The sequence below is a fragment of the Trachypithecus francoisi genome, unplaced genomic scaffold, assembly GCF_009764315.1.
Source record: "Trachypithecus francoisi isolate TF-2019V2 unplaced genomic scaffold, Tfra_2.0 Lachesis_group8, whole genome shotgun sequence".
NCBI lineage: Eukaryota > Metazoa > Chordata > Mammalia > Primates > Cercopithecidae > Trachypithecus > Trachypithecus francoisi.
In genome coordinates this window covers 97,783,444-97,806,178 of record NW_022681473.1, presented here as the reverse complement: position 1 = coordinate 97,806,178, position 22,735 = coordinate 97,783,444, and the positions used below count along the sequence as shown (strand labels likewise).

Here is a 22,735-nt window from a genome sequence, read left to right as displayed (position 1 = left end):
CATTTCCAAGGCAATAAAAACTGTTGGCAGTATAATTCTGAAATAACTAAAAGTAAAAATATCCCCCACCCAAAATGTAAATCAAGGCTTTCTAAACCTTGGGTTTAGAAAATTCGACGAAATTCAAGCTTCCGGTCCACACTGTAATTTATGTGGTGATTTCGGTCTCCAGTCTTCAGCCTTTTTCTTCATTTCAGTCTACTCTGCATGCTTTAGTCTTCATAATATATCATACCTTTCCCTTTATAGGTGGAAATATGTTATTTTTTTTTACGATACATAAAATATATCTAGTGGCTGGTAAAATATTTCAAATCACCTAGGAGATATAAACTAACTTGAATGAGTTCTTGAATTCATTGGAAAGCAGAAGTTCTATGGTCCTTTAGGTTTCTCTAATTGCTTCTTCTTGTTTTCTTTTCATGCTATAACACCAGTAGGAGAAAAAAATCAATCACAAGGGTCACCCTCAAAACGCAATTACTGTAATTAGTAATAACTAGAAGATGAAAACATGTTCCATGTTCCACTCTCCTAGATTTAGATAAAAAAGAGAAAGTTTAGGCAAAGTTTTTTTTTTGTTTGTTTTGTTTTGGTTGTTTTTTTTTCAGCAGTAACGAAAAACAAAAACAAAAAACATTCCATTTAACAATAAGGTTGTGGGGAGGCTGGGAGTTCACACACAATTTGACTTTGCCTATGATACATTCAAGATCAGCAATATCTAAATTATTTGCCACTGATTAATTTCCAAAGCTTGGGCTATTCTCATTTCAGGTGAAAGAAGAAAGAAAACAATGACATGTAGAACCACAGCCTCATAAATAATAATGTTTGTAGTTTTCTCTCCTAAAAATAAGATTGATCCAAAGCTGATCTGGGTATCAGAAGGAAGCCTGTAGCTAGTTTGGTTCAATACCATTTGTCCTGTATCTTTTTTGTTTGTTTGTTTGTTTGTTTTTTTGAGACAGGGTCTCAGTCTGTCGCCCAGGCTGGAGTGCAGTGGTGCAATCGCGGCTCACTGTAACCTAGACCCCTAGGCTCAAGCGATCCACCCACCTCAGGCTCCCAAGTAGCTGGGACCACAAGTACATGACACCATGCCTGGCTAATTTTTGTATTTTTCGTAGAGACAGGGGTCTCACAATGTTGCCCAGGCTGGTCTTGAACTCCTGAGCTAAAGTGATCCGCCTGCCTCAGCTTCCCAAAGTGCTGGGATTACAGACATGAGTCACTGCACCTGGCCTGCCCTATTTCTTTATTATACTGTGTCACTTTAAAGCTTTTCTAAAAGTAATTGAGAAAGTTTCAATGACAATTAAAAACTACTAGTAAATTCTCTTTAATCTATGTGAAAATGTTTAGTTTCTCTCTTGAATGGTCTGACAGTATGTACATGTGGCCCTTCTAGAGTCTGATGAAATCAAAATAGTGACATCCCTCAATCAGCCCATCAAGTGGAGATTTTGGAATCAAATAGAAATAGATACAGGCTTCTCTTTTTCCACTCCTTCTTCAGTGATGGCTATGTCTGGGTGAGGTAAAAGGACGCTATTCTGTATTTATATGATTTTTAATGGACAAACCATAATTGTATCACACTATGATTAGTATGTATATATATAGAAAGTGGAGAGATTAAATCAAGCTAATTAACATATCTATCATCTCATTACTTTACATTTTTTATGGTGAGACACTTGAAATGTACGCTGTTAGAAAGGCAACTGAAAAAGTTGAAAAAGGTCAAAACTAACAGATAACTGAGCCAATGTAGGTTTTTTTGTTGTTATTTTTTTGAGACAGAGTCTTGCTTTAATGCCCAGGCTGGCGTGCAGTGGTGCAATCTCCGCCTCCCAGGATCAAGCCATTTTTCTGCCTCAGCCTCCCAAGTAGCTGGGATTACAGGCGCATGCCACCACACCCGGCTAATTTTTGTATTTTTAGTAGAGATGGGGTTTCACCATGCTGGCCAGGCTGATCTCGAACTCCTGACCTCAAACGATCCACCTACTTTGGCCTCCCAAAATGCTGGGATTACAGGCATGAACCACCGCGCCCTGCCACCAATGTAGTTTTAAGATGTAATTAATTCCTGTCACGGCTCCCATTACTTCTTTATTATGTTCTGCACGTATGCATGTCTGTGGATGGTTTTCAAGAAATCAGAGAAAGTTCTCCAAAACAAGCCTGCCCTCCTAGCAGAAGCACGTCTCTGAGGGAACATCAGGCAAGAGCACAGATGGTTTGTAGATGAGTAGATGGTAAGCCACCTGCCATGTGAGGGCTGGGCTCTCGCTGAGCCAACCCACAAACACAAGGGGTCAGTCTTCTGAAATCAGATGGGCCAAGTATCAGATTCACTTAGGTCTGAATTAGTCAATTCAGATAATGGCTAAGTTTGCATCTTGCTTCATATGTTGTCAGATCCTAAGAGGCACTATGTCTGTGCAAGGAAGACCTAGACAGGTGAGGGACTCATAGATTTCAAAGGATATAATTCAGTAAGACTCTACTACATGAAACAAAATGAGAGAGAAGAGAAGGGATGGGCAAGGAAAGGAAGAGAAGAGAAGGAAAGAAAAGAAAAATAAAATTTTCTTAGGTTATTTGTGAGCATTTGAAGCATGAATAAAATGCAATTTTTGACTTTATACAGCTATGCACATGATGAGAGAAAGAAACAATATGAAAAATTACCATCACATACAAATGAAAAATCTTTCAAATTACCCATTTACCACAGGCTATGCAGCATCTCATATTAGAGGTACAATACTCATGCATAAAGATCTCCCTGAGGCCACATTCCAGAATTTTCCTTTCCTCCTCCAGTGACTAGCCTGAAAAACACTGCTGACACTCATTAAAATGACAACAAAGAAGGTTTTTTCCCCTTCATGAATAAAACACTCACCTAGAGTTAATTTTTGTGATTTATAGCAAGGGAGGTCCATGCCAGCCGCAGAATTCAGGGTTGCCTGCAAATGTATTTATGATCTGTTTTAAAGTCAGTAACTTTCAGGATTTCGCTGTGGTTGCCTACATCTTATGTACTGTTTTCATGGAGGCAGTAAAGTAGGAGGATGCAGGATTGATGAAATTCATTCTCAAGGCTGGGCACCCTGGCTCATACCCATAATCCCAGCACTTTTGAAGGCCGAGGTGGGTGGATCACTTGAGGTCATGAGTTCAAGACCAACCTGGGCAACATGGTGAATGACCATCTCTACTAAAAGTACAAAAACTTAGCCAGGCATGGTGGCATGCGCCTGTAGTCTCAGCTACTAGGGAGGCTGAGGTGGGAGAATCACCTGAGCCCAGGACGTCAAGTCTGCAGTGGGTCGAGATCACGCCACTGTACTCCAGCCTAGGACACTGGAGGGAGATCCTGTCTCAAAAAGAAAAAAAAAAAAAAGGAAATTTCATCTCTCAGCTAAAAAAGAATAAGGAGATTTCAGAATATATATATTAATCCGTTTTGCCCCCAAAATCATCTGAATTTTGTAAATTCTCAATTTTATATTTTAGTTTTAAAATTAAATTTCTCAATAAAATCATGATAAAAGAATGATAAACTTATGTTTGCATGAAAATTAAATGGATGTAACTTTGCCAATATAATCTAATGCTTTTGGCAACATTTTGCTTTCATACAATCAGAATATAGTGAAAGCATTTATCTAGAAACATTTGACAGGAAAGTTCAAGCAAATTGGGGCATTTCTAGCAGCTTTGAGGCAAGCAGGGTACTCTGCTCTTAAGGCAATGCTAACCCTAATCATGCAGAAGAGGTAATAGTATTCACTAAAGGAATTCGACCATGTAGACTGGGCTTCTGCAATAATTCATAAAGTAAAACAAAAAAGTAGCTTTTAGCACACTTTAGAGCTATGATTATGCATGGCTTGACAAATGTTTGCTGAGTGAATATTATTTTATTCTTTCCAATGGTATTTTATCAGTGCCATCAATGGTAGAATTCACCATTATTTTATGTGCCCTTAACGAAAAATAAAATGCTGCTAATTAAACTACAATGCATCTAATTTTAGTGATGTGGGGAAAAAAGTATCTTAGAATCAATGTAACATAGTAAGACTGAAGCCTACTTACTTCCAAATTCTGGGCTGTGATGCGTCTACATAAGAATTTATTGGTTGGTGACAAAGAGTACTAATGACCTGCAGCAAATCACACTATAGGACTCTCATTTCCTGACTCTGACATTTTTATTCAGGTTAAGCCACATTAAATAATTCCAGAATATGTTATATGTTGTTGATAGAGCAACTCATATCCTTCTTAGCCTCACTGGAGAGCCTCCCAACGCTCTTACTCCACAGTCTCTGAGCCCTGGTTCCCTTGCCCTATCACAATCCCTCCAGTGTATGTAGCCATGCATACACTTCTCACACGTACACAGTGCTCAAGACAACTTCCTTTCGACACATAGACAGTTCAGATCATAAACATCTCTGGAGTGATTAGCACTCCTTACACCTCAACACAAAGGGTGAGTGAGTAAGTATGTGCTTGGTTGAAGGCAGGGTATGTTCTACTCCAAGCTCCATTTTCCTGTCCTGTCTCATTCAGCTTCTAACACACGTGAAGCTGCTTCTTAAAAGGCCTTTTTTGTGGCTTCTGTGATCTCATGTTCTCCTGGTTCTCCAGCTATCTCACAATCATCATTGCTGATTTTTTTTTTTTTTAATCTTTAATTCCTTTTTTTTTTTTTCTTTAGACAAGGTCTCGCTTTGTCGCCCAGGCTGGAGTGTAGTGGTGCAATCTTGGTTCACTGCAACCTCTGCCTCCCAGGTTCAAGTGATTCTCCTGCCTCAGCCTCCCGAGTCACTGGGATCACAAGGTGTGTGCTACCATGCCCAGCTAATTTTTGTATTTTTGGTAGAGACAGGATTTTGCCATGTTGGCCAGGCTGGTCTCGAACTCCTGAGTGAGAACCTCAGCCATATTCAGGAGTTAGAGGTGCCCAGTTCCTCTAAAAGTGGACATGTAAGAAGAAGCCCAAAATAGAGGCTTGGTTGAAAGGTTTTTTGTTGTTGTTTGTTTTGTTTTTTAAATATAGGGTCTCACTCTATCGCCCAGGCTGGAGTGCAGTGGCATGATCTTGGCTCACTGCAACCTCTATTGCCTGTGTTTAAGCGATCCTCCCGCTTCAGCCTCCCTGGTAACTGGGACTGCAGGTATGCGCCACCACGCCCAGCTATTTCTTGTATTTTTAGTAGAGATTTGGTTTTGCCATGTTGGCCAGGCTGGTCTCGAACTCCTAAGCCCAAGCGATGTGCCCACCTTGGCCTCCCAAAGTGTTGGGATCACATACACGAGCCATTATGCCCAGCCTGGCTGAACGTTTTTTTTGTTTGTTTGTTTGTTTGTTTGTTTTTGAGACGGAGTCTCGCTCTGTCACCCAGGCTGGAGTGCAGTGGCCAGATCTCAGCTCACTGCAAGCTCCGCCTCCCGGGTTCACGCCATTCTCCTGCCTCAGCCTCCCGAGTAGCTGGGACTACAGGCGCCGCCACCTCGCCCGGCTAGTTTTTTCTATTTTTAGTAGAGAAGGGGTTTCACCGTGTTAGCCGGGATGGTCTCGATCTCCTGACCTCGTGATCCGCCCCTCTCGGCCTCCCAAAGTGCTGGGGATTACAGGCTTGAGCCACCACGCCCAGCTGAAAGTTTTCATAGGAGTAGTTAGGACCTTCTCCAGCTTTTGAAATTAGGCATAACCCTTCTCCATTCTATCAGCAGAGATGAAATTTACTTGTAAAAAGGTTGAGCTAGAGAGGCTCTGAACTTGGTGATGCAGGAAAATGAGATTGAGTTGACATATGAAACACAAGGAGTTTGCATAAAAATCTACTTGGTAAAGGTGAGATCCTTGCCATCCTTCTTCTCCCACTCAACTCCTAGAACAGAGGCAGCCAGCATAATACTTCTTGGGTAGGATATTAGAGGAGTTATCTCTCAGGAAATTAACCAGAGACACATAAAGCTCTCCCCTAAAGAAGCATTAGCCCCCAACTGGGCTACTGTGAAACAGATGGTCAACAAGGCCCACCTGTGCACAGAGAGCATTTTAGTGCCTCAATCTTAAATATGAACAGATAGCCAAAGATTATCAATTAAGGGACATTTCTGACATGAATTACAGAGCCCCAAAGCAAAGAAAGAGGAAAAAAAGGGAATCTGAAAGCAAAAGAAACAATGCAATTGTTTATTAAAATTAAAACATCATAATTTTCATAGATAAAAGAAAAATATTATACTCATTAAATAGGAACAGGAATCAATAAAAGGGAACTTTAAGAGAATTAGAAAATGTTCTTGGAAATTTTATGAAAGTGAAATGAAAGACAAAGTTGAAAATATCTATCAAATTTGAGGGAATCTGCCAGAAGAATTTAACAAAAAGATGAAAAATGGTGAGAAAAAGGTTCAACATCCAAGTAATAGATATTCTAGAGAGAAAGAAAAGCGAGAATGTTGGTGAAGAAATCATCAAAGAAATAATACAGGAAACTCTCCAAGAGCTGAAGACCCACAGGGTACCCAGCTCCTTGAATAACAAAAGATCCTCACTGAAGCACATTATGATGAAATTTTACAACACAGAAGTTTCCAGAGGGGGAACAAAAACAAACAGTTCACATAGAAAGCACCAAGTCTTCAGGAGCATTCAATTTGTCAATAGGAACACAGAAGCAAAAAGAAAAATTCCAAGAAAAAATTCTTTCTTATCTAGATTTCTACACTGAGCCAAAATATTCAGCATGAGGAGAAAATGAAGACAATTTCAGATATACAAGACCTTCTATGTATCTTTCAAGTATGTCTTTTCTGGAAGTTTCTGAAGAAAGCATTCCACCAAAATGAAGATGGAGAATGAGAAAGACATTGGACCCAGGAATCAGAAAATCCCATATTGGAGAAAAGTGAAAGGATTTCTTAGAATGATGGTGAATGTAAGGCCCTTAACAACAATCTAACCAGTTCAGAGTGCATTAGAGCTTAAGGAAAGGGGTCTTTATAAAAAAACTGGAACTGACAGATTATTTGACATGTATGAATGTATGCAGAAAATATTCACAGCTCTGTTGGTTTGGGGATAAATTTGGGATATGCATTAACAGATAACAAGAACATTAATAGAAAATAAGATTAATAGGCTGGGCTTGATAGCTCACACCTGTAATCCCAGCAGTTTGGGAGGCCGAGGCAGGTGGATCGTTTGAGCCCAGGAGTTCAAGACTAGATTGGGCAACGTGGCGAAACCCCGTCTCTACTAAAAATACAAAAATTAGCTGGGCATGGTGGCATGCACCTGTAATCCCAGCTACTTAGGAGGCGGAGGCAGGAGAACTGCTTGAACTTAAGTGACAGAAGTTGCAGTAAGCCAAGATCACGCCACTGCACTCCAGCGTGGGCAACAAAACAAGACTCTGTCTCAAAAAAAAAAAAAAGATTAATAGACACCAATAAAAAATAAGAAAAACAAAATTAGAATTAGTAATTCTTGAGAAAACAGAAAGTTGTGCAAAAAAAAAACAAGCTATAAATAAAATTTACATTGTCAAAATAAACACTGAATATTTAATCAAAAATAGTGATATTGGGAGAATTGAGAAAGGAGAAACATATGTGTATAAGAGAGCGGGATTAGATATGAAAGTTAAATTTTCACTTCTGTAGTGGAAAATCAATAGATCTGATACTTTTAATACACTGAGAAACAGCAGTATAAACAGTCAAAATAATTAAAATGGCATTCCTGAGAAACACAAATCTGGAGTAGAGATGGATTAGGGAATGAGTTTTTCCATTAAAAGTCTTGTAGCAATACAATGTTTTAAATGATGTGTAAGTGCTCCTTTGATATACACACAAAACTTAACATTTTAGGAAGATTCCATAGGGCTGTGATTTCAGCCCAGATGGAGGCACCAGTCACCTCTTGAGATCCAGTGCCATTAAACCTTGACTTAAACCACACTTAAAAAAAAAGAAGAAGAAACTAAGGCTTGAGGAACCAGAGCATTGCCTGCAACAAGTGGAGGAATTCCCCAAACCTAAACCACTTCTAGCACAGTATCCATCAGGCCACACATTACAGATGTGTGTATTGGTTTTGACATTAGATGAAGATGTGTGGGAAATATTTAATAGGAATGTGGAAGAGCCTGAGTAAACAAATGTTGACATGGTTCAACGTGATGTATGCTCATTAGCTAACTGATTGTCCAAATCATTTGATGTGGTATTATGAATCCTTCGTTTAGGACCAAAAATAATCAAGGGACAGATACGGCTTTTCTGAACACTGCATTGGAAATGGCAAGAATATTTTTATACACAAATCCTCAGCTAGAGCATATATTCAAAAGAAAGCTGCAGGATGAAAAATCAGAAAAGATACTGTTGCAGAACTGTGATGTGATGTGTTAGCATCATACAAATTTCATAAAAAGAATTCAGTGGACATTGAAGTGGACCTAATTTGTTGTTTAATGTTTTTTAAAAAACCTTCAAAGACAAAAGTAGCTTAAAACTTAAATTAAGTAAAAAAAAGTATTTACTAAAAAAAAAAAAAAAAAGATGCCACAAATTATAGATTTTTTTTCCAGGGGCATATTTTTGAAAAGTCATTTTCTTTTAGAGATACTTACTGAAGTATTTATAAATGAAATCATATGGTATCTGGGATTTGCTTCAAAATAATATGGATGGATATAGAGTAGGGTTAGAGATCAAATAGCATTGGTCATGATTTGATGATTTTTAATTACTGGGATTCATACTATCCTATGTACTTCTGGATGTATATGAAATTTCAAAAAAAAGGTGCCATCCACATAATTGAGAATCATCACAGGTATGCTAGGTATTTTTTTTACAGCCAAGCAAGGCTATAATAATTAGCACCTGAATTGGTTTATAACAGAAGTTAGAGGTAAATCCATTACTCTTTAACAGTTTTGGAACACTATGAAACAACAATGAAAAGGACTTTGGTATCTAACCCATATCATTTCCATAACTGACTTAGTTCTCTTAGGCTCTCTTTGAATCCTCTAGTCTGGAGAGTCCCCAGTATGCTGTTAGGATATAGTCTTTTTTTTTTCGGAGACAGGTCTCGTTCTGTCACCCAGGCTGGAGTGCAGGAGCACAATCTCGGTTCATTGCAACCTCTGCCTCCTGGGTTCAAGTGATTCTCCCACGTCAGCCTCTTGAGTAGCTTGGATTACAAGCATATGCCACCATACCAGGCTAATTTTTGTATTTTTAGTAGAGATCGCGTTTCACCATGTTGGCCAGGTGGGTCTTAAACTCCTGGCCTCAAGTGATCCACCCGCCTCAGGCTTCCAAAGTGCAGGGATTACAGGTATGAGCCACCGCGGCTGGCAGAAGCATTTTAAAAATAATTATTTATTGAGCTTTTTTCTTAAAGGTATAAAATATAATAGTATATGTCAATGACATCTTAGATTCAGTAAAATATGGTAGATGAGTTGAGCAGAAAAAAGTAACAATTAAAACATGGCTCACTCTAACAATGCTTCCTAATTTCATAAATGTTAAAATGAAGGAAAAAAATTTTCTCTTGGAATGGATGAAATGCAGTATTTATTTTCCTGAAAAGTATCCTTTCTTATCCCAACACTTCCTCTCTGTACTAAATCAATTTTTAAAATTAGCATAGCCATGGAATTACATCTACCCTCCCTTTAAGTTTGCCAGTAGTATCCCCACCTCCTCCTACTTGTCCTCATAGCACTAGTTTGAAAATACCAGCTTTGTATGTCTTTCCTTCTGGCCAATGCCAAGCAAGATGCCTTATTCCATAAATACTCAGAGAATGAAGAAGCATTTCCTTTTGTGCCTTTCACAGTGCTGTGTGCTCAATAGGTCCCATGTAAACATGGACTCGCACCCTGTTTATCACTGCAAGACACGAATCTAGCTCTGCCAACTGAAGCAGAAATGGAATTTGTTCTGAAGGCAACTCACAGAATCTCCAGGTGGGCTAGAGAACTGGGTATGGAGGCTATGTAGCAAAAAATAACCCTTGAAATGCTGACACAGAACTGGCTCAGTAAAGACACCTCTACTGTCACCACCAGGCACAGACTGGCGTGGCCCCACTGACCCTCCAGCACTGGTCAAGGGGCACTGCCGACTGGAAAACCTGCCACTGGGGCAGAGTTTGGATCACAGGCCCAGGCCCAGATGCAAGGAGGTTTGGGGAAAGGAAGCATCTGGCACTTTCAGCTCCTAGACGGGGAGTGGGCTCTGCCTCATCATGCAAAAGAGCGCCGTGATAGCGAATTCTGCGTGTCTGCTTGACGGGTCAAAGACTGCCGAGATTAAACATGATTTCTGGGCGCACCTATGAAGGCGTTTCTGAATGAGATAAGCATGTGAATTGGTGGCCTCAGTAAGTCATTTCCCTTCCCAGTGTGGGTGGGCACTGTCAGTCCATCCAGGGCCTGAATAGAACAAAAAGGCAGAAGAAAGAAGAATTCACCCGCTTTTGCCTCCTGCTTGCCTGCTAAGCTGGGACATGAGTCTTTTCTTTCCCTTGGACTGGAATTACACCACCAGCTTTCCTGGGTCTGTAGTTTGCAGACAGCAGATTGCAGGACTTCTCAGCCTCCATAGTCAAGTAGGCCAATTCCTCATAATAAGTCTCTTAATATAAATATATCTCCTTTTCTCTGGAGAGCCTTCACTAATACAACCCTCGACGTGGCCAAGAGATTCAGATGGCGTTGTTGAAAAAGAATGACAGTTGTCCACTGTATGCTATAAACAAATACTTTCAAAAGTCAAAACACAATGCAGAGTAATGAAAGTATACATAGAGCACACTCAGAACAAACACATGTTCATCTTCCATCATTGTCTAATTTGATTAGGTGTGCTGTGCAATTTTATTTTAGGACTTGGACACAAGCCTTTTTATGGCTACTCAAAATACATATCATTTTGAACTAGAATTTCTTTCAAATATGATCCTAGATAATTAAAGAATACCTGGAAACAGGCTGTTTAATTTAACCTAGTGCTAGTTACAGAGCAGATGCACCTATTTTTAGATTGATTAATTACCTAGGGAATAACTAACACATGGAAAAGAATAAGATCATATATTCATTATAAGTCAAAGCAATGATGTACAACAGTTATCTATCACACACATGCTGCTAAGTTGAATTAGACATTGACAGATTCGTGGATAAGTGCCTGGGAGCTCCATTTAAACTGCAGGATAAGATTTAGGAGGTGTTTTTAAGGTCATCAGAATCAACGCCCTATCCAATAAAAGCATTTCTCTCTCTGATAGGTGGCCCAAAATGCATCACTTTCAGTACAGTATGTTATACTTTCTGTTTCTGACCTTCTTAGATCTGGGCTCTATTTATCTGTGAATCCAACCAAAGTATAGCATTAATTTCTTCTGTACGGTTTGCTAATGCTCAAGTCAACTAAAACTGTTTTTTGAAAACCAAACTGTTGGTAAACTAGGACTTCTACACTATGTCCTTAGCAAGTGATTTTAGAACCTACATGAACTTCACATCCATCCTTTTAAAATATAATCTTAGTTCCACTGCTTGTTCTGGGCTAAGAGATTTCAAATTTAATCCTGATTGTCATTCAAATTCTCTATTGCTTTGAGCTTTGCATTATGATCTATGTACATCTGAGTCCTTGAGAACATTGTAGAAATGTCACGGTCAAATAAAGACCTGTAAGGTAGACCAACAGAAACCAGCTTCTGTGTTGGCTTACAGACCTATGAACATTCTTTGGATGTAGCTGATCAACCCAGCCATGACACTACATTTCAGACCTGATTTCTGCCTGTCACCCATAAAGATTACTCAATATTCTAGTTGATAAATGTGTGCTAGAGGGATTGTGTATATATAAAAATTTGATAACTCTGCCTCTACTTTAAATACTCCAGGTTATCTACAGTTTAAAGGAATAGTAGAGGAAATTTTTGGTATGGCACAAAACTCTTTAGCAAAGCAAAAACTATAACTCAACCCATGTGTTTCATAAGTCTTGATTTTAATATATTGGATTCACATAGTAGGCTACATATACATTATCCATGAGACAGAATATGAAAGTCAAAATTCTATGTAAAGTATTTTAATAAAGGCTTTCAAAATTATGACTAATGATGTACATAATAGGCATCTTAATTTAAATAGCCTTGATAAATGTTTACCATTTTAAGAGAATGTACAATTGAACTTCTCAACTAAAGGCACTTATTTAAGTTTTTGCTCATTTAGGTGGACCATAAAGCAAAGGAAATCTGAAATTAATATGTCAGTGTTTATGGAATATGGAACCTTCAGAAAATCTGGCTTCCAAGTTCTGAAGAGTGGAATATTCCTATTCTTTTAAAGGAAAAAGTAAGAAATGTACAGTAAATTCATTCCAAAGATTGATTCACATTTTAAATATTTATAATGCCAAGTGGTAAAGTAAAAAAGATTTAGGGAACAGAGTTTCTGATGTCACTGATGATATCTGTTAAGCCAAAAAACAGCTGTGAGATAAATAAATTATTAGTTTCATTATGAATGAAACCTTCAAAACATATGGTAGCCTTTCACCAACTACCTGCACAAAAAAATAGAGAGTTATAACAGCTGAAATGAGCTCTTATAACCAGCTAATTACCCAAGTCCTAATCCCAATAATTAAAATGGAAACATTTAAAAGTTATATAAAGACTTTTGAATCTGCAGTTATTGACTTTCATGAGACTGATTTTTTAAAGAGGCTTAATGAGCTCTCCTTAGGCATTTGCCACAATTATTTTGCTTTGCAACAAAAAAGCAAAAAAATCAAACTGTGAATTATTTTGATGGCATCTGAAATATCACATAGAGTATCCAGACATTGTACAAATCATCTACTTTCATTGAGAATAAAGTTATTCATCCCTTGGAACCATAGCAACACTCAGAGTTTATTTTCTAGATACTGAGATTAGGGTTGGCACAATATTATTTTTTTAATGTGCATATCTTCCATTTTACACCATATAAACTGATATAAAATATGACTTGCTCGTGGTCAACATAAGTGAGTTGGAAGGTTAAAAGCTCCCAGGATGAAAGAACATACTGTCTTCAGAATCTTTAAATTCACAGTATCCACTGAGGACTTAGAATATAAAATGTAAATTGGGCACACAATTTCAGTTAAGGCTCTCTCTGGGTGATATTCCACATAAACTGTCATTGAGGATTACTGCAGTAAGCCTTTCTTTAATAAGCCATGTTCATGCGAAGTCTTGCTGAAAACAAAACCTATGGTCTAATTGCCTTGTAATTTTAGCAGCATCAACACGTTCTTGATCATATATTTTTTTCTCATATACTATCAGAATTACAAGGCAGAATGTGTTTGGCAAACATTGCAAAGAGGAACAGTAGAAAAACCTGAAGTAGGACTGTTTTCTGCTCTGTTGAAAAGATAATCATTTGATAAGAAAGACCCCAATGAGCTACTTAGTTATAAGTTTTAGTGTAGGGTAATTTTTACAATTTTAAGATCTTTTTATAAAACTTTAAGTGGAAATTTAACCACACATATGGACACTCAAACACACGAGGCTCTTCTGAAGGATGGTTCCAAAAAAAAAAAAAAAAAAAAAAAAACCAGATTTGTTGACAGAAGGGCAATCTAGAATGGCATTCTATTATCAGTTGCTGGAGTTTGCAAACTGGAATCTTCGAGAAATGAGTAACTATTCTCTACCTGGACTGTAGTGGTTTGATCATCAACTTTCCTGGAAATTTACCATGTTATTCAATAATGAAAGTAGCTTCTGGGTCTTCAAACATGTATGTGCTGTGCCAGTTTTTTTGGAATTAACTGCATTTGGAACATTCTGACTAGGTCCTCTGTGGTACTACAAGCATATAGTCATTTCACATAGTGCTATTTCTGTAAAATGTACACTCTTTCCATCATCAGAATCTAGTTTTTTAAAGATAGCTGGATCAAATCAGAAATGATCTCAATTTAATTTCTTTTCCTACTTGAAGCAACAGATTTGCTAAAACCAAGACATCTGCTTATCTTATTTCAGAAATTTGTGCCAAGAAGCAACTGACTATTGGATCTAGAACTAGAAATACCATTTGACCCAGCCATCCCATTACTGGGTATATACCCAAAGGAGTATAAATCATGCTGCTATAAAGACACATGCACACGTATGTTCATTGCAGCACTATTCACAATAGCAAAGACTTGGAACCAACCCAAATGTCCATCAATGACAGACTGGATTAAGAAAATGTGGCACATATACACCATGGAATACTATGCAGCCATAAAAAAGGATGAGTTCATGTCCTTTGTAGGGACATGGATGCAGCTGGAAACCATCATTCTCAGCGAACTATTGCAAGAACAGAAAACCAAACACCACATGTTCTCACTCATAGGTGGGAATTGAACAATGAGAATACTTGGACACAGGAAGGGGAACATCACACACCAGGGCCTGTTGTGAGGTGGGGGGAGGGGAGAGGGATAGCATTAGGAGATATACCTAATGTAAATGACGAGTTAATGGCTGCAGCACACCAACATGGCACACGTATACATATGTAACAAACCTATACGTTGTGCACATGTACACTAGAACTTAAAGTATAATAAAAGAGAGTAAAAAAGAAAAGAAATAAAACATTACAAATTGAAAATAAAAAAAGAAGCAACTGACTATTGATCGGCATCTCAAATATTATATTACCTACTTTCATATAAATGTAATAAAACATTTAAATGATATGTTCCAGTATTGTGTGATGATGACTTTTTACCTGAGACCAGGATGGTAATAGAATAATAGTAAACTAGCACTTAGGGTATGAGTCAAGAGCAGATCAATTGCTATTTTAAATGCATTGAGGTCCATTCACCGAAGTACCATTTGCCAATTCCTGCCCTTGTCCCTTTTCAGCTCTCTTTTCCATTCCCATTGGCGACTATTTAAAATCTTTCTTTCAGAATCCTCCTCCCTTCCCTCATTCTCAGCAGGCCACTCTGTCCTCTCACTGAGGCTATCAGATCAAATCCTTCAACTTCCAGCACTACTCTACTATCTATTAACACAGAGATTTTTTTTCCTCATTTTCTCCCAGGATAAGATCTTGCTCTTTTATTCAAGGCCAGTCCTGTCAAAACTGCTAGGCATCTCACTCCCTGACTACAGCTGCCCAGCATAGTTCAGTGCCTCTCCTAGGCTCCTACAGTAGACACGCCCCTCCACCACCATCATAAACACACACTCCTGGCACAACAAGTCCTAGAAATTATGATGCAGATCCCTCCCCCTGCCCCATTTCCCCTTGTCATCTTTGCATCCTTGGCACCTTCCACTAAGTCTAGCAAGCAGAGATACCCAACCAATATGTGTTGAAGTGAAACTGTTCACTTTTAAGCATGAGTTATTTTCAAAAGCTTGAACCAGAACTGAGCTTGTCCCAGATTGTCTGCAAAGAGCATATGATTTCTGCTCCACTTTATTTTTTCAACCCATAAATGACCCAAAAAGGAGGAATGAAACATTTCCAGTAACTAGGATTGCCAGAAAAATACAGGCTGCCCAGTCAAAACTGAATTTGGGATAAACAACTAATAATATTTTGTAGTATAAGTACGTACCAAATATTACATGGGACATAGGTAAAAACAATAATTCACTGTTTATCTGAAATTCAAATTTAACTGGGCAGCCCACATTTGTATGTGCTAAATCTGGACACCCTAACAGTGATTTGTTAAAAATTCTCAGAGGCCTCGGAGAACACTTCCTTTAAAGCACCTGGAGATTTGTATGCAAGCTCCGCAAACTTCTCAATCATCCAGATTTCATATCTGTTAATGCAACTGGGTTTCTTTCTGAACCTCTCAGTAACATGCTTTAAGAAATGCTGCTTGATTAATTATATGACATTTTCACTTATTTTGCCAGTTTCATAGAATTTTTATTCTAATGCAATTTATTGAAGATTTTACAAAGAATACTGTAATTTTGCTTAAGATCTCTTGGAAAGCTAACATTTATACAGTTATTATCACACCTCAGTTAAGTCCTGGCTGCAAGTATTAATTTTTGAAATTTTCATATTTTCCATTAAATCAGCAGAACGCAAAAAGAGAAATAAATAAATCTTTGATTTGGAGATTTCTTTTCTTCATTAATCAAGCACAGCAATACATAGTATCCTCACTAACAGGCTTGCGGAAGCAGCCTGGCAGGCGGAGGTGGAGCCTGTGATGTAACTGCAGTAGGTCTTTGTTGGAAAAGCCTTCCTAAATGTAAAACATCTGTAAATTGAAGCACTTCAGCTTCACTATGTATGGGCTGGTAAGATTAAAGCGTTGCTTCTTTTAGCATCCTGCACTGGAAGCTTAAAATTTTGTTCCACAGAGGAATTCCTTATAGGTCCTTATGAAGATTACATATCTATCTCACCAAAGCTGGGAGAAAAGCAGGCTTTTTCTGCAAAAGAGGACCATTTCGAGTACTGATTGCTGTGTGTGCTGGTTTACTGGTAAATGGTGGTGATGCAATGGAAGTTACAACCTGAAGTGTAGGAAAGATGCCCTACAGCCTGTTCCGGTTCTCAACGTTCCCTACAGTAATGGGTTCTTCTTTCAGTGTTCTTGACAGTGATGTCTTAGAGAGAAGACATTTATTTCTTCTTCCTATGAAAAAGATTAAGATGAGAGAAACACCTCCCAATGTAGATAGATACAAGAGTGTGCCTTTGGCAAAATACCAACTAAATTGACCTCAGAGAAAACTTCTGGGGGAGGGAATGACTAAGTCTGCTGTAACTACGTGTTGTCATAATATGTTAATGAATTAAGACATTTATCCCAATACACGCATACCTGCTTTCCACCATATTGGCACCACCAGTTAAGGACGGTTGTCAGGCTACCGGCACAACACGTATACACTGCAGAGATGCAGAACAATGCCTGGATGCCTGCCCAAAATTGGTCTCTCCAAATGACAGACTCAAATTATAGTACCAATCTACCGCCCACTGGGGGTTAGCAGCATCTTTTTCCTAGTTGGTGAGGGAAAGGGATGAAATAATGTGGAATGCTCAGAGCACTGGTTGGGGCTTCCACCTGCCTGTGCACAGCAGAAAGGCTGAGAAACATATTCATTAAACTTGATCTGAAGCAAGTGAGCCCGTGAGGTCGTTCCTGAAATATTCATAAGGTGTGTTACCGGACTCGCCGCTTAGAGGTTGAGCAGAAACACTGAGTCAGAGCAGTCCGTACCCACTCTTGGAAAAAAAAAAAAAAAAAAAGCACCCACAACAACTCACCCCACTACCACACTCCACTGCTCTGCTTTTAACAGCCCTGTCAGCAGTCAGCTGTCACTCTCCACTGGCTGTCCAATTCTACCTGCCCAGGAAAGAGATGCTCTAATACTGAAGTGCGGAGTTTCCCAGCAGTTGGAGGAGGCGCAGCGCAACAGCCCAGCCGACCGCTCCTCCCGTCTCTCTGCCAGGAGGACCCCACAGTCCGGCGGCCCCGCAGCCCGGCTGCCTTTCTCCTTCCTGGAGACCGAAGCCCACAGGGCAAGGGGTCCCCAGGGACCGAGACCAGCCCCTCGCCCCAGCCAGGCCGCCCTTGTCCCGCCTTCCATTTTGGCTCTGCCTGGGATCCCTTCCCCGAGCCCTCGGCGTTAGGTCGCTAGGCGACCTACGTCCGGGCCGAGATGCAAACAGCCTCTCGCGCCGACCTGCAGTCTCTCGGGTGTTAATTGGGAGGACAGGATAGGAGGGGAAATCACTGTCCTGGGTGACCCCGGAGCCCCTGCACCGAGGCAGAGTGCACTTTCATTCACGTTCCCTCTCTGCCCCCGATGCTTAGCATTTCTGCTGCGTCCGAGGCACCGCGCAGCTTGCGTGATGCCTCGCGTCCTCGCCGCACCTCTCTCCTCCCCAAGGGCATTCGCCCCTCTTCCCTAGGCTCCTCTGGGGTCGCCAGTCACCTGGACTCTTGCGGCGGCAGGCTCAGCAGCTCCCGTCGCGCGGCGGCGTGGTCTTCATCTCCGCCTTCCCCAGGCGCTCTGGCTACGCGCTCCGCGGCGGCGATCGACGCGCTCGGTCCCGGGCGCGGAGGCTGGACAGGGGCGGCCGCGGCTGCAGCACTGGCTGCGGGCGCGGAAGGGGCGGGGGCGGGGCAGGAATCTGGGTCGCGTGGAGCGGAGCAAGCCGGGATGCACCCGGGGTGGCTGGCGGCCGGGAGGCGACCGAGAGCAGCTGGGGAGGGCGTGCAGAGGCTTCCCTGAGAGCACGAAGCGGCGGCTACTGAGCATGCCCAGTCCGGGAGCCCGGGGCGCGGGCGCAGTGCTGGGGGAGGGAACGCGGCCCCCAGCGCCGGAGTCTGCGGGGAAAGGGTTAAATCTGCGGACCCCCGCTGCTGTGGGAGGTGGCTGGTGTGGCCCAGTTTAATTGCTCCCGGGTGGACTCCCCGGAGGAGCCCACGACGGGAAGATGGTGAACCTGAGATGACCTGTCAATGGGATTCCCAGACAGTCCCGGGAAAGGTGTGTTCCTGGATAAATGTCCAGAAGTCAAACTTTGTTTTAGTTCAGCTCCAACCTCCCCCATCTCGCCGAGCACCCAGTGACTCTCCCAATCCCGATCCCCACCCCTCATCTGCCCTCCTGGGCCTGCAGAACCCTACCCCTCACCCCCACCAGCAGCCCCCGCCTTTCCCACTCCTGGCCCAGTCGGGTCAGATTCTCAAAGAGCCAGCTCTTTAATTAGGTGTAATTGAGAGATCGTGTCAATCCTGCCAGGTCCATATCTGCATTTCAACAAGGGTTTCAGAAACAATACCGTAACCCCGGGGTTAATTATAACAGGATGAATTATAGACACCTGGTCTGGGGCTATTTGGGGGAACATTGTTTCGTGGGGCCCCAGAAGCCACTTCATACACACACGAGAGAGAGAGAGAGAGAGAGGAGAGAGAGAGAGAGAGAGAGAGAGGAGAGAGAGAGAGAGAGGAGAGAGAGAGAGAGAGAGAGAGAGAGAGAAGAAGGAGAAGGAGAAGGAGAAGGAGAAGGAGAAGGAGAAGGAGAAGGAGAAGGAGAAGGAGAAGGAGAGAAGAGAGAGAAGAGAGAGACCTGGATTGCATTTCATGTTTGATGAAGAATGTTTTCTCCATAGCTAATCAAACAAGTCTCTTTAATGAGGCCGCATGGGATTGGGGAAGGACCAAATGAGCTTCGAGGTCGGCGCTTAGTTTAGTTTCATTTATCACTCCAAGCCGGTTACCTGGCCGTCCTGCGCCTCTGTTTCCTCACCTGTAAAACAAAGGGTGGTTATACCTACCTCTGTGGGCTGTTGTGAGGATTACTCCGGCAGCCGGCAGCGCAGAGTAGCCTAGATACCAAAGCATCTGCCTGTCCCGCAGTGGATGTTGCATGAATAAAGTCTCTGCAGGTTCCACCTCCACTATTCTGTGTTTATGAAAAGTTGGGTTAGTGATAATCCTTCAATGCTGAACATTTATCTTATTTCCTCTTCACATTAAATGACATTAAAGCCTTGACCTTTCTGATTTTTTTATCATTGTTAAAAGCATTAGCCACTATTTACTTTTCTTTCTTTTCAGGGAGATATCAAGGATACCTCCCCGAATAAATGTCTTGGAAAAAGCTAGACCTTTGGAGGGAAAAGCTTCTCAGGAGATATTCATTAGGGATAGATTTATCCACCTGACAAAAGAAATTTACTCCCTAGTCTTTTAAAAGTAATTTACTTGCATCTCCCTGTGGTCCTTTTTTCACAACTATTGCATGAAGTATGCCTGTATGGAAGGAAATTTGCTTCACACACATGCTGTTGACTGCTTAAGTATCAGTGTTCAAAAGATAAACTTTTTATTATCTCCCAAACATACTATTTTTTTCATAACACATTGCTTTATTCATGATGTTCCACCCTTTCTGAAATACCATTCTCTCTCATTCTGTTTTGTGAAGTGCTACTCACTCTTCAAGCTCAAATGTCACCTTCTCTCTGAAGCCTACCCTGAACCTCAAGGCAGAGTGAATGCTCTGCTGTCATAGCACCAGTGCATACTGCTATCACAGCACTCATCTCAGCCTATCGCTGTGGTTCAAGCAATGTAAAACTATTTCCTGAGCAACTGTTATGTGCCATTCTACATGTTAGGAAAATAAGAACAAACAAGACAAGGTTCCTGCCCCCATGGAACTTACAGTCTAGTTGAAAAAGACAGAAAATAAACACCTAAACTATAAATAATCAGTAAGGACAGAAATCTAGTAATTCTGGTAATTTTTGTCTTTTGTGTTATTCATCAAATTACATTATAGAGTCTTGACTCGTCCTTCCAAAAAACATCAGTAAAAATATTAATATTGGCTCTAGGCCAAACAAATGACATGGACATGGATCTCTGCCAGTTTGTTGCTGAACCAATGACTTCTACTCCTTTCAGTTGATTCCCTCAGCTAAAACTTTCCTAAACTCAAACCATTCAAGGTAGGTAGCTGCAATCCCGTATGATGAATGGAAAATGGTCAGGGAGGGCCAGAGAGTTTACCCTCCACAACAAATTATATCCTTTATCTAACCTTTAGGAATGGCATTTCTAAAATGTCCAGAATCAACCTGGATCCCCAGATCTCCTGCATCCCAAACACGTCTTCCAGGGTCTTGCATACCACTCCCAACCTCTCACCTTTTCACCATCTTTGGCCTCTTTGTCAATAGTTATTCTCTGTCATACATCATCTGTTTGAATCTACCTACTGTCTGAATGACAAGCTTTTCTCTCTGATTCTCTTGCTGTCTGAGTGTGAGGCAGCCTTGGTGTCACTTAGAACTGACTTCTTCAAAGTGCGTTTGTACACATGTATTCCATAGCAGTTAGAGACAATCTTGCCACTGTTTAATGCGAGCAATTCAAGGGGAGGGTCTCATTCAGCTTTGTATTACAGAACTTAGCAGATGGCCAGTATGTAATAGATCCTCAAAGAAAAGTGTGAAAGGAATGAATGAATGTAAGCAGGTTCTTACCTCTATGTGCCTCCTTAGACTATAGTCCTTTTCTAATTGGTTCTACTGCTAACCCTAGACTTGCTTCACCAGGATTTGGCCCAGTTTTTCTTTTCATAATTGCTCTTCCGTTACAAATCCACAGATTTCTCCACTTCTGGCTCCTGCATTATTTTGGGATAAAAATACCTCTTGAGCATATTAACCTGCAGTCAACAGAGAGGGTATTTGAAGAAACTGAGATCATGTGATGTAGCATTTACAGGTAATGAGTGAAGAATCCAGAGAGGAGAAAGCTGTGCCTCTACAGCCTGCCCAGAGTTACAGCAGGAGAGCTGAAGAGGAAGGGGAAGAGCTAGGAGATGCTTTGTGATGGACTTAGACTCCACACTGGCCCATTACAAGTGACACAGAATTTGAGTCTTTTCCAGACAGGTGGATATACTTCCTTGCTCAGAAGATCTCTTACTGAACATTATCATTTGGAATTTATTTGACTATAAATGTCTTCACCTAGAAATGTCTTCCTTTAGCAAGGGTAGACTGAGCAATGGACAAGCAAGTAGGAATTTCCAGCCTGGGTCATTTTGCGGGTGGGGTGGAAGTCATGGCCCATTTATTTATTTGTAATCTAGCACTGGTCTTAAGCATTGTGGGAGGAAAGTGTTCTTCGATGTATTGTCTTCATGATAAAACTAGAAACGAAATCTCTGTACTTAAAAAGCATGAAGTCTTGTCTAATTTTGCCTAATTGTGTAAAGTTTAGAAATTAATGTAAGGCCACTCTGCTTTCCAATGGAATGGATTTTATGGGCTTATGGTATTCTGGACATAAAACCAAAGCAGCAGCTGGACTCAACATGCTCATTAATATCTATAGTCATAAAATTGTGACTGAGATTACATGAGGGTTAATCATCATGTTAAGAGAATGCTTTAAACTGAACAAACTAAGACTCTCAGACATGCTGCTATGGCAGTCCTCTAACCGTGATCTGGAGAGGGTTTCCAGTGTCACAAGGACTCATCCAAACTGTAATTCATGTAATAACCATTTATTAAGCACTTAGTATATATAAGGCACTATACTAGATACTGGGGATACAAAGCTGGATAAGACACTATGATTTTCAGGAACTCAGATCTGGACAGAAGCGTGCGTGCGTGCGTACACACACACACACAGACACACACACACACACACACACACACACACAATGTGGGCTTTTTCTCAAGGTTGGTTTCCAATATAGAATTAAATCTGTATGAAGTACCCTTCTTGCTGGGCATGGTGGCTGGTTCCTATAGTCCCGGTTACTTGGGAGGCTGAGGTGGGAGATCATTTGAGCCCAGGAATTTGAGACCAGCTTGGGCAACATAGTGAGACCCATCTCAATAAAATGAAGAAAAAAGGCCCCTTCTTCTCTCATCTCAGTTACCTAGTCAGACTCCTCTGTGCCTGGTTTTTGTTTAAGGTGTCATTCGCCTGTGACAATGCAGGTCAAAAAGTTTTTTGAGTGCTGGTGCTCAGGCCCCACTCCTTTCAGACAAGTCCAAGGGAGTTGAATTAATCTCTAAAAGATGGCTGATCCTACGGGGTATCTAAGAAC

The 22,735-nt window shown here is 40.8% G+C and overlaps 2 protein-coding genes across 4 annotated transcripts in view; both read right to left on the bottom strand.

The window, feature by feature from the left end:
* The window catches only part of ELMOD1 (ELMO domain containing 1), a 76,796-nt gene extending 58,399 nt beyond the window's left edge, over nucleotides 1-18,397 (bottom strand). Inside the window, exon 1 of one of the 3 annotated variants that reach the window (XM_033204671.1) lies at nucleotides 18,080-18,397. The gene's annotated coding sequence lies outside the window, so the exon portion shown is untranslated. The remainder of the gene's footprint in view (nucleotides 1-18,079) is intronic. The other 2 variants (XM_033204673.1, XM_033204669.1) reach the window with 2 other exon arrangements.
* On the bottom strand, nucleotides 16,967-17,731 carry LOC117080099. Its single transcript, XM_033204674.1, has 2 exons — nucleotides 17,471-17,731; nucleotides 16,967-17,138 (listed from the first exon to the last, which is right to left on the bottom strand). The coding sequence occupies exons 1-2, from the start codon at nucleotides 17,729-17,731 to the stop codon at nucleotides 16,998-17,000; spliced, it is 402 nt and encodes a 133-aa protein (XP_033060565.1). The 3' UTR covers nucleotides 16,967-16,997.
* Nucleotides 18,398-22,735: the final 4,338 nt, after the last annotated feature.

Bases quoted from the DNA above. Each gene is read 5' to 3' on its own strand.
- LOC117080099 (XM_033204674.1), bottom strand. From the start codon at position 17,731: ATGGAAGGCGGGACAAGGGCGGCCTGGCTGGGGCGAGGGGCTGGTCTC. The intron at 17,139-17,470 runs GTGGAGAGTGAC...CTCACCAACTAG, and splicing joins CAGGTAGAATTGGACAGCCA to GAAAAAGATGCTGCTAACCC.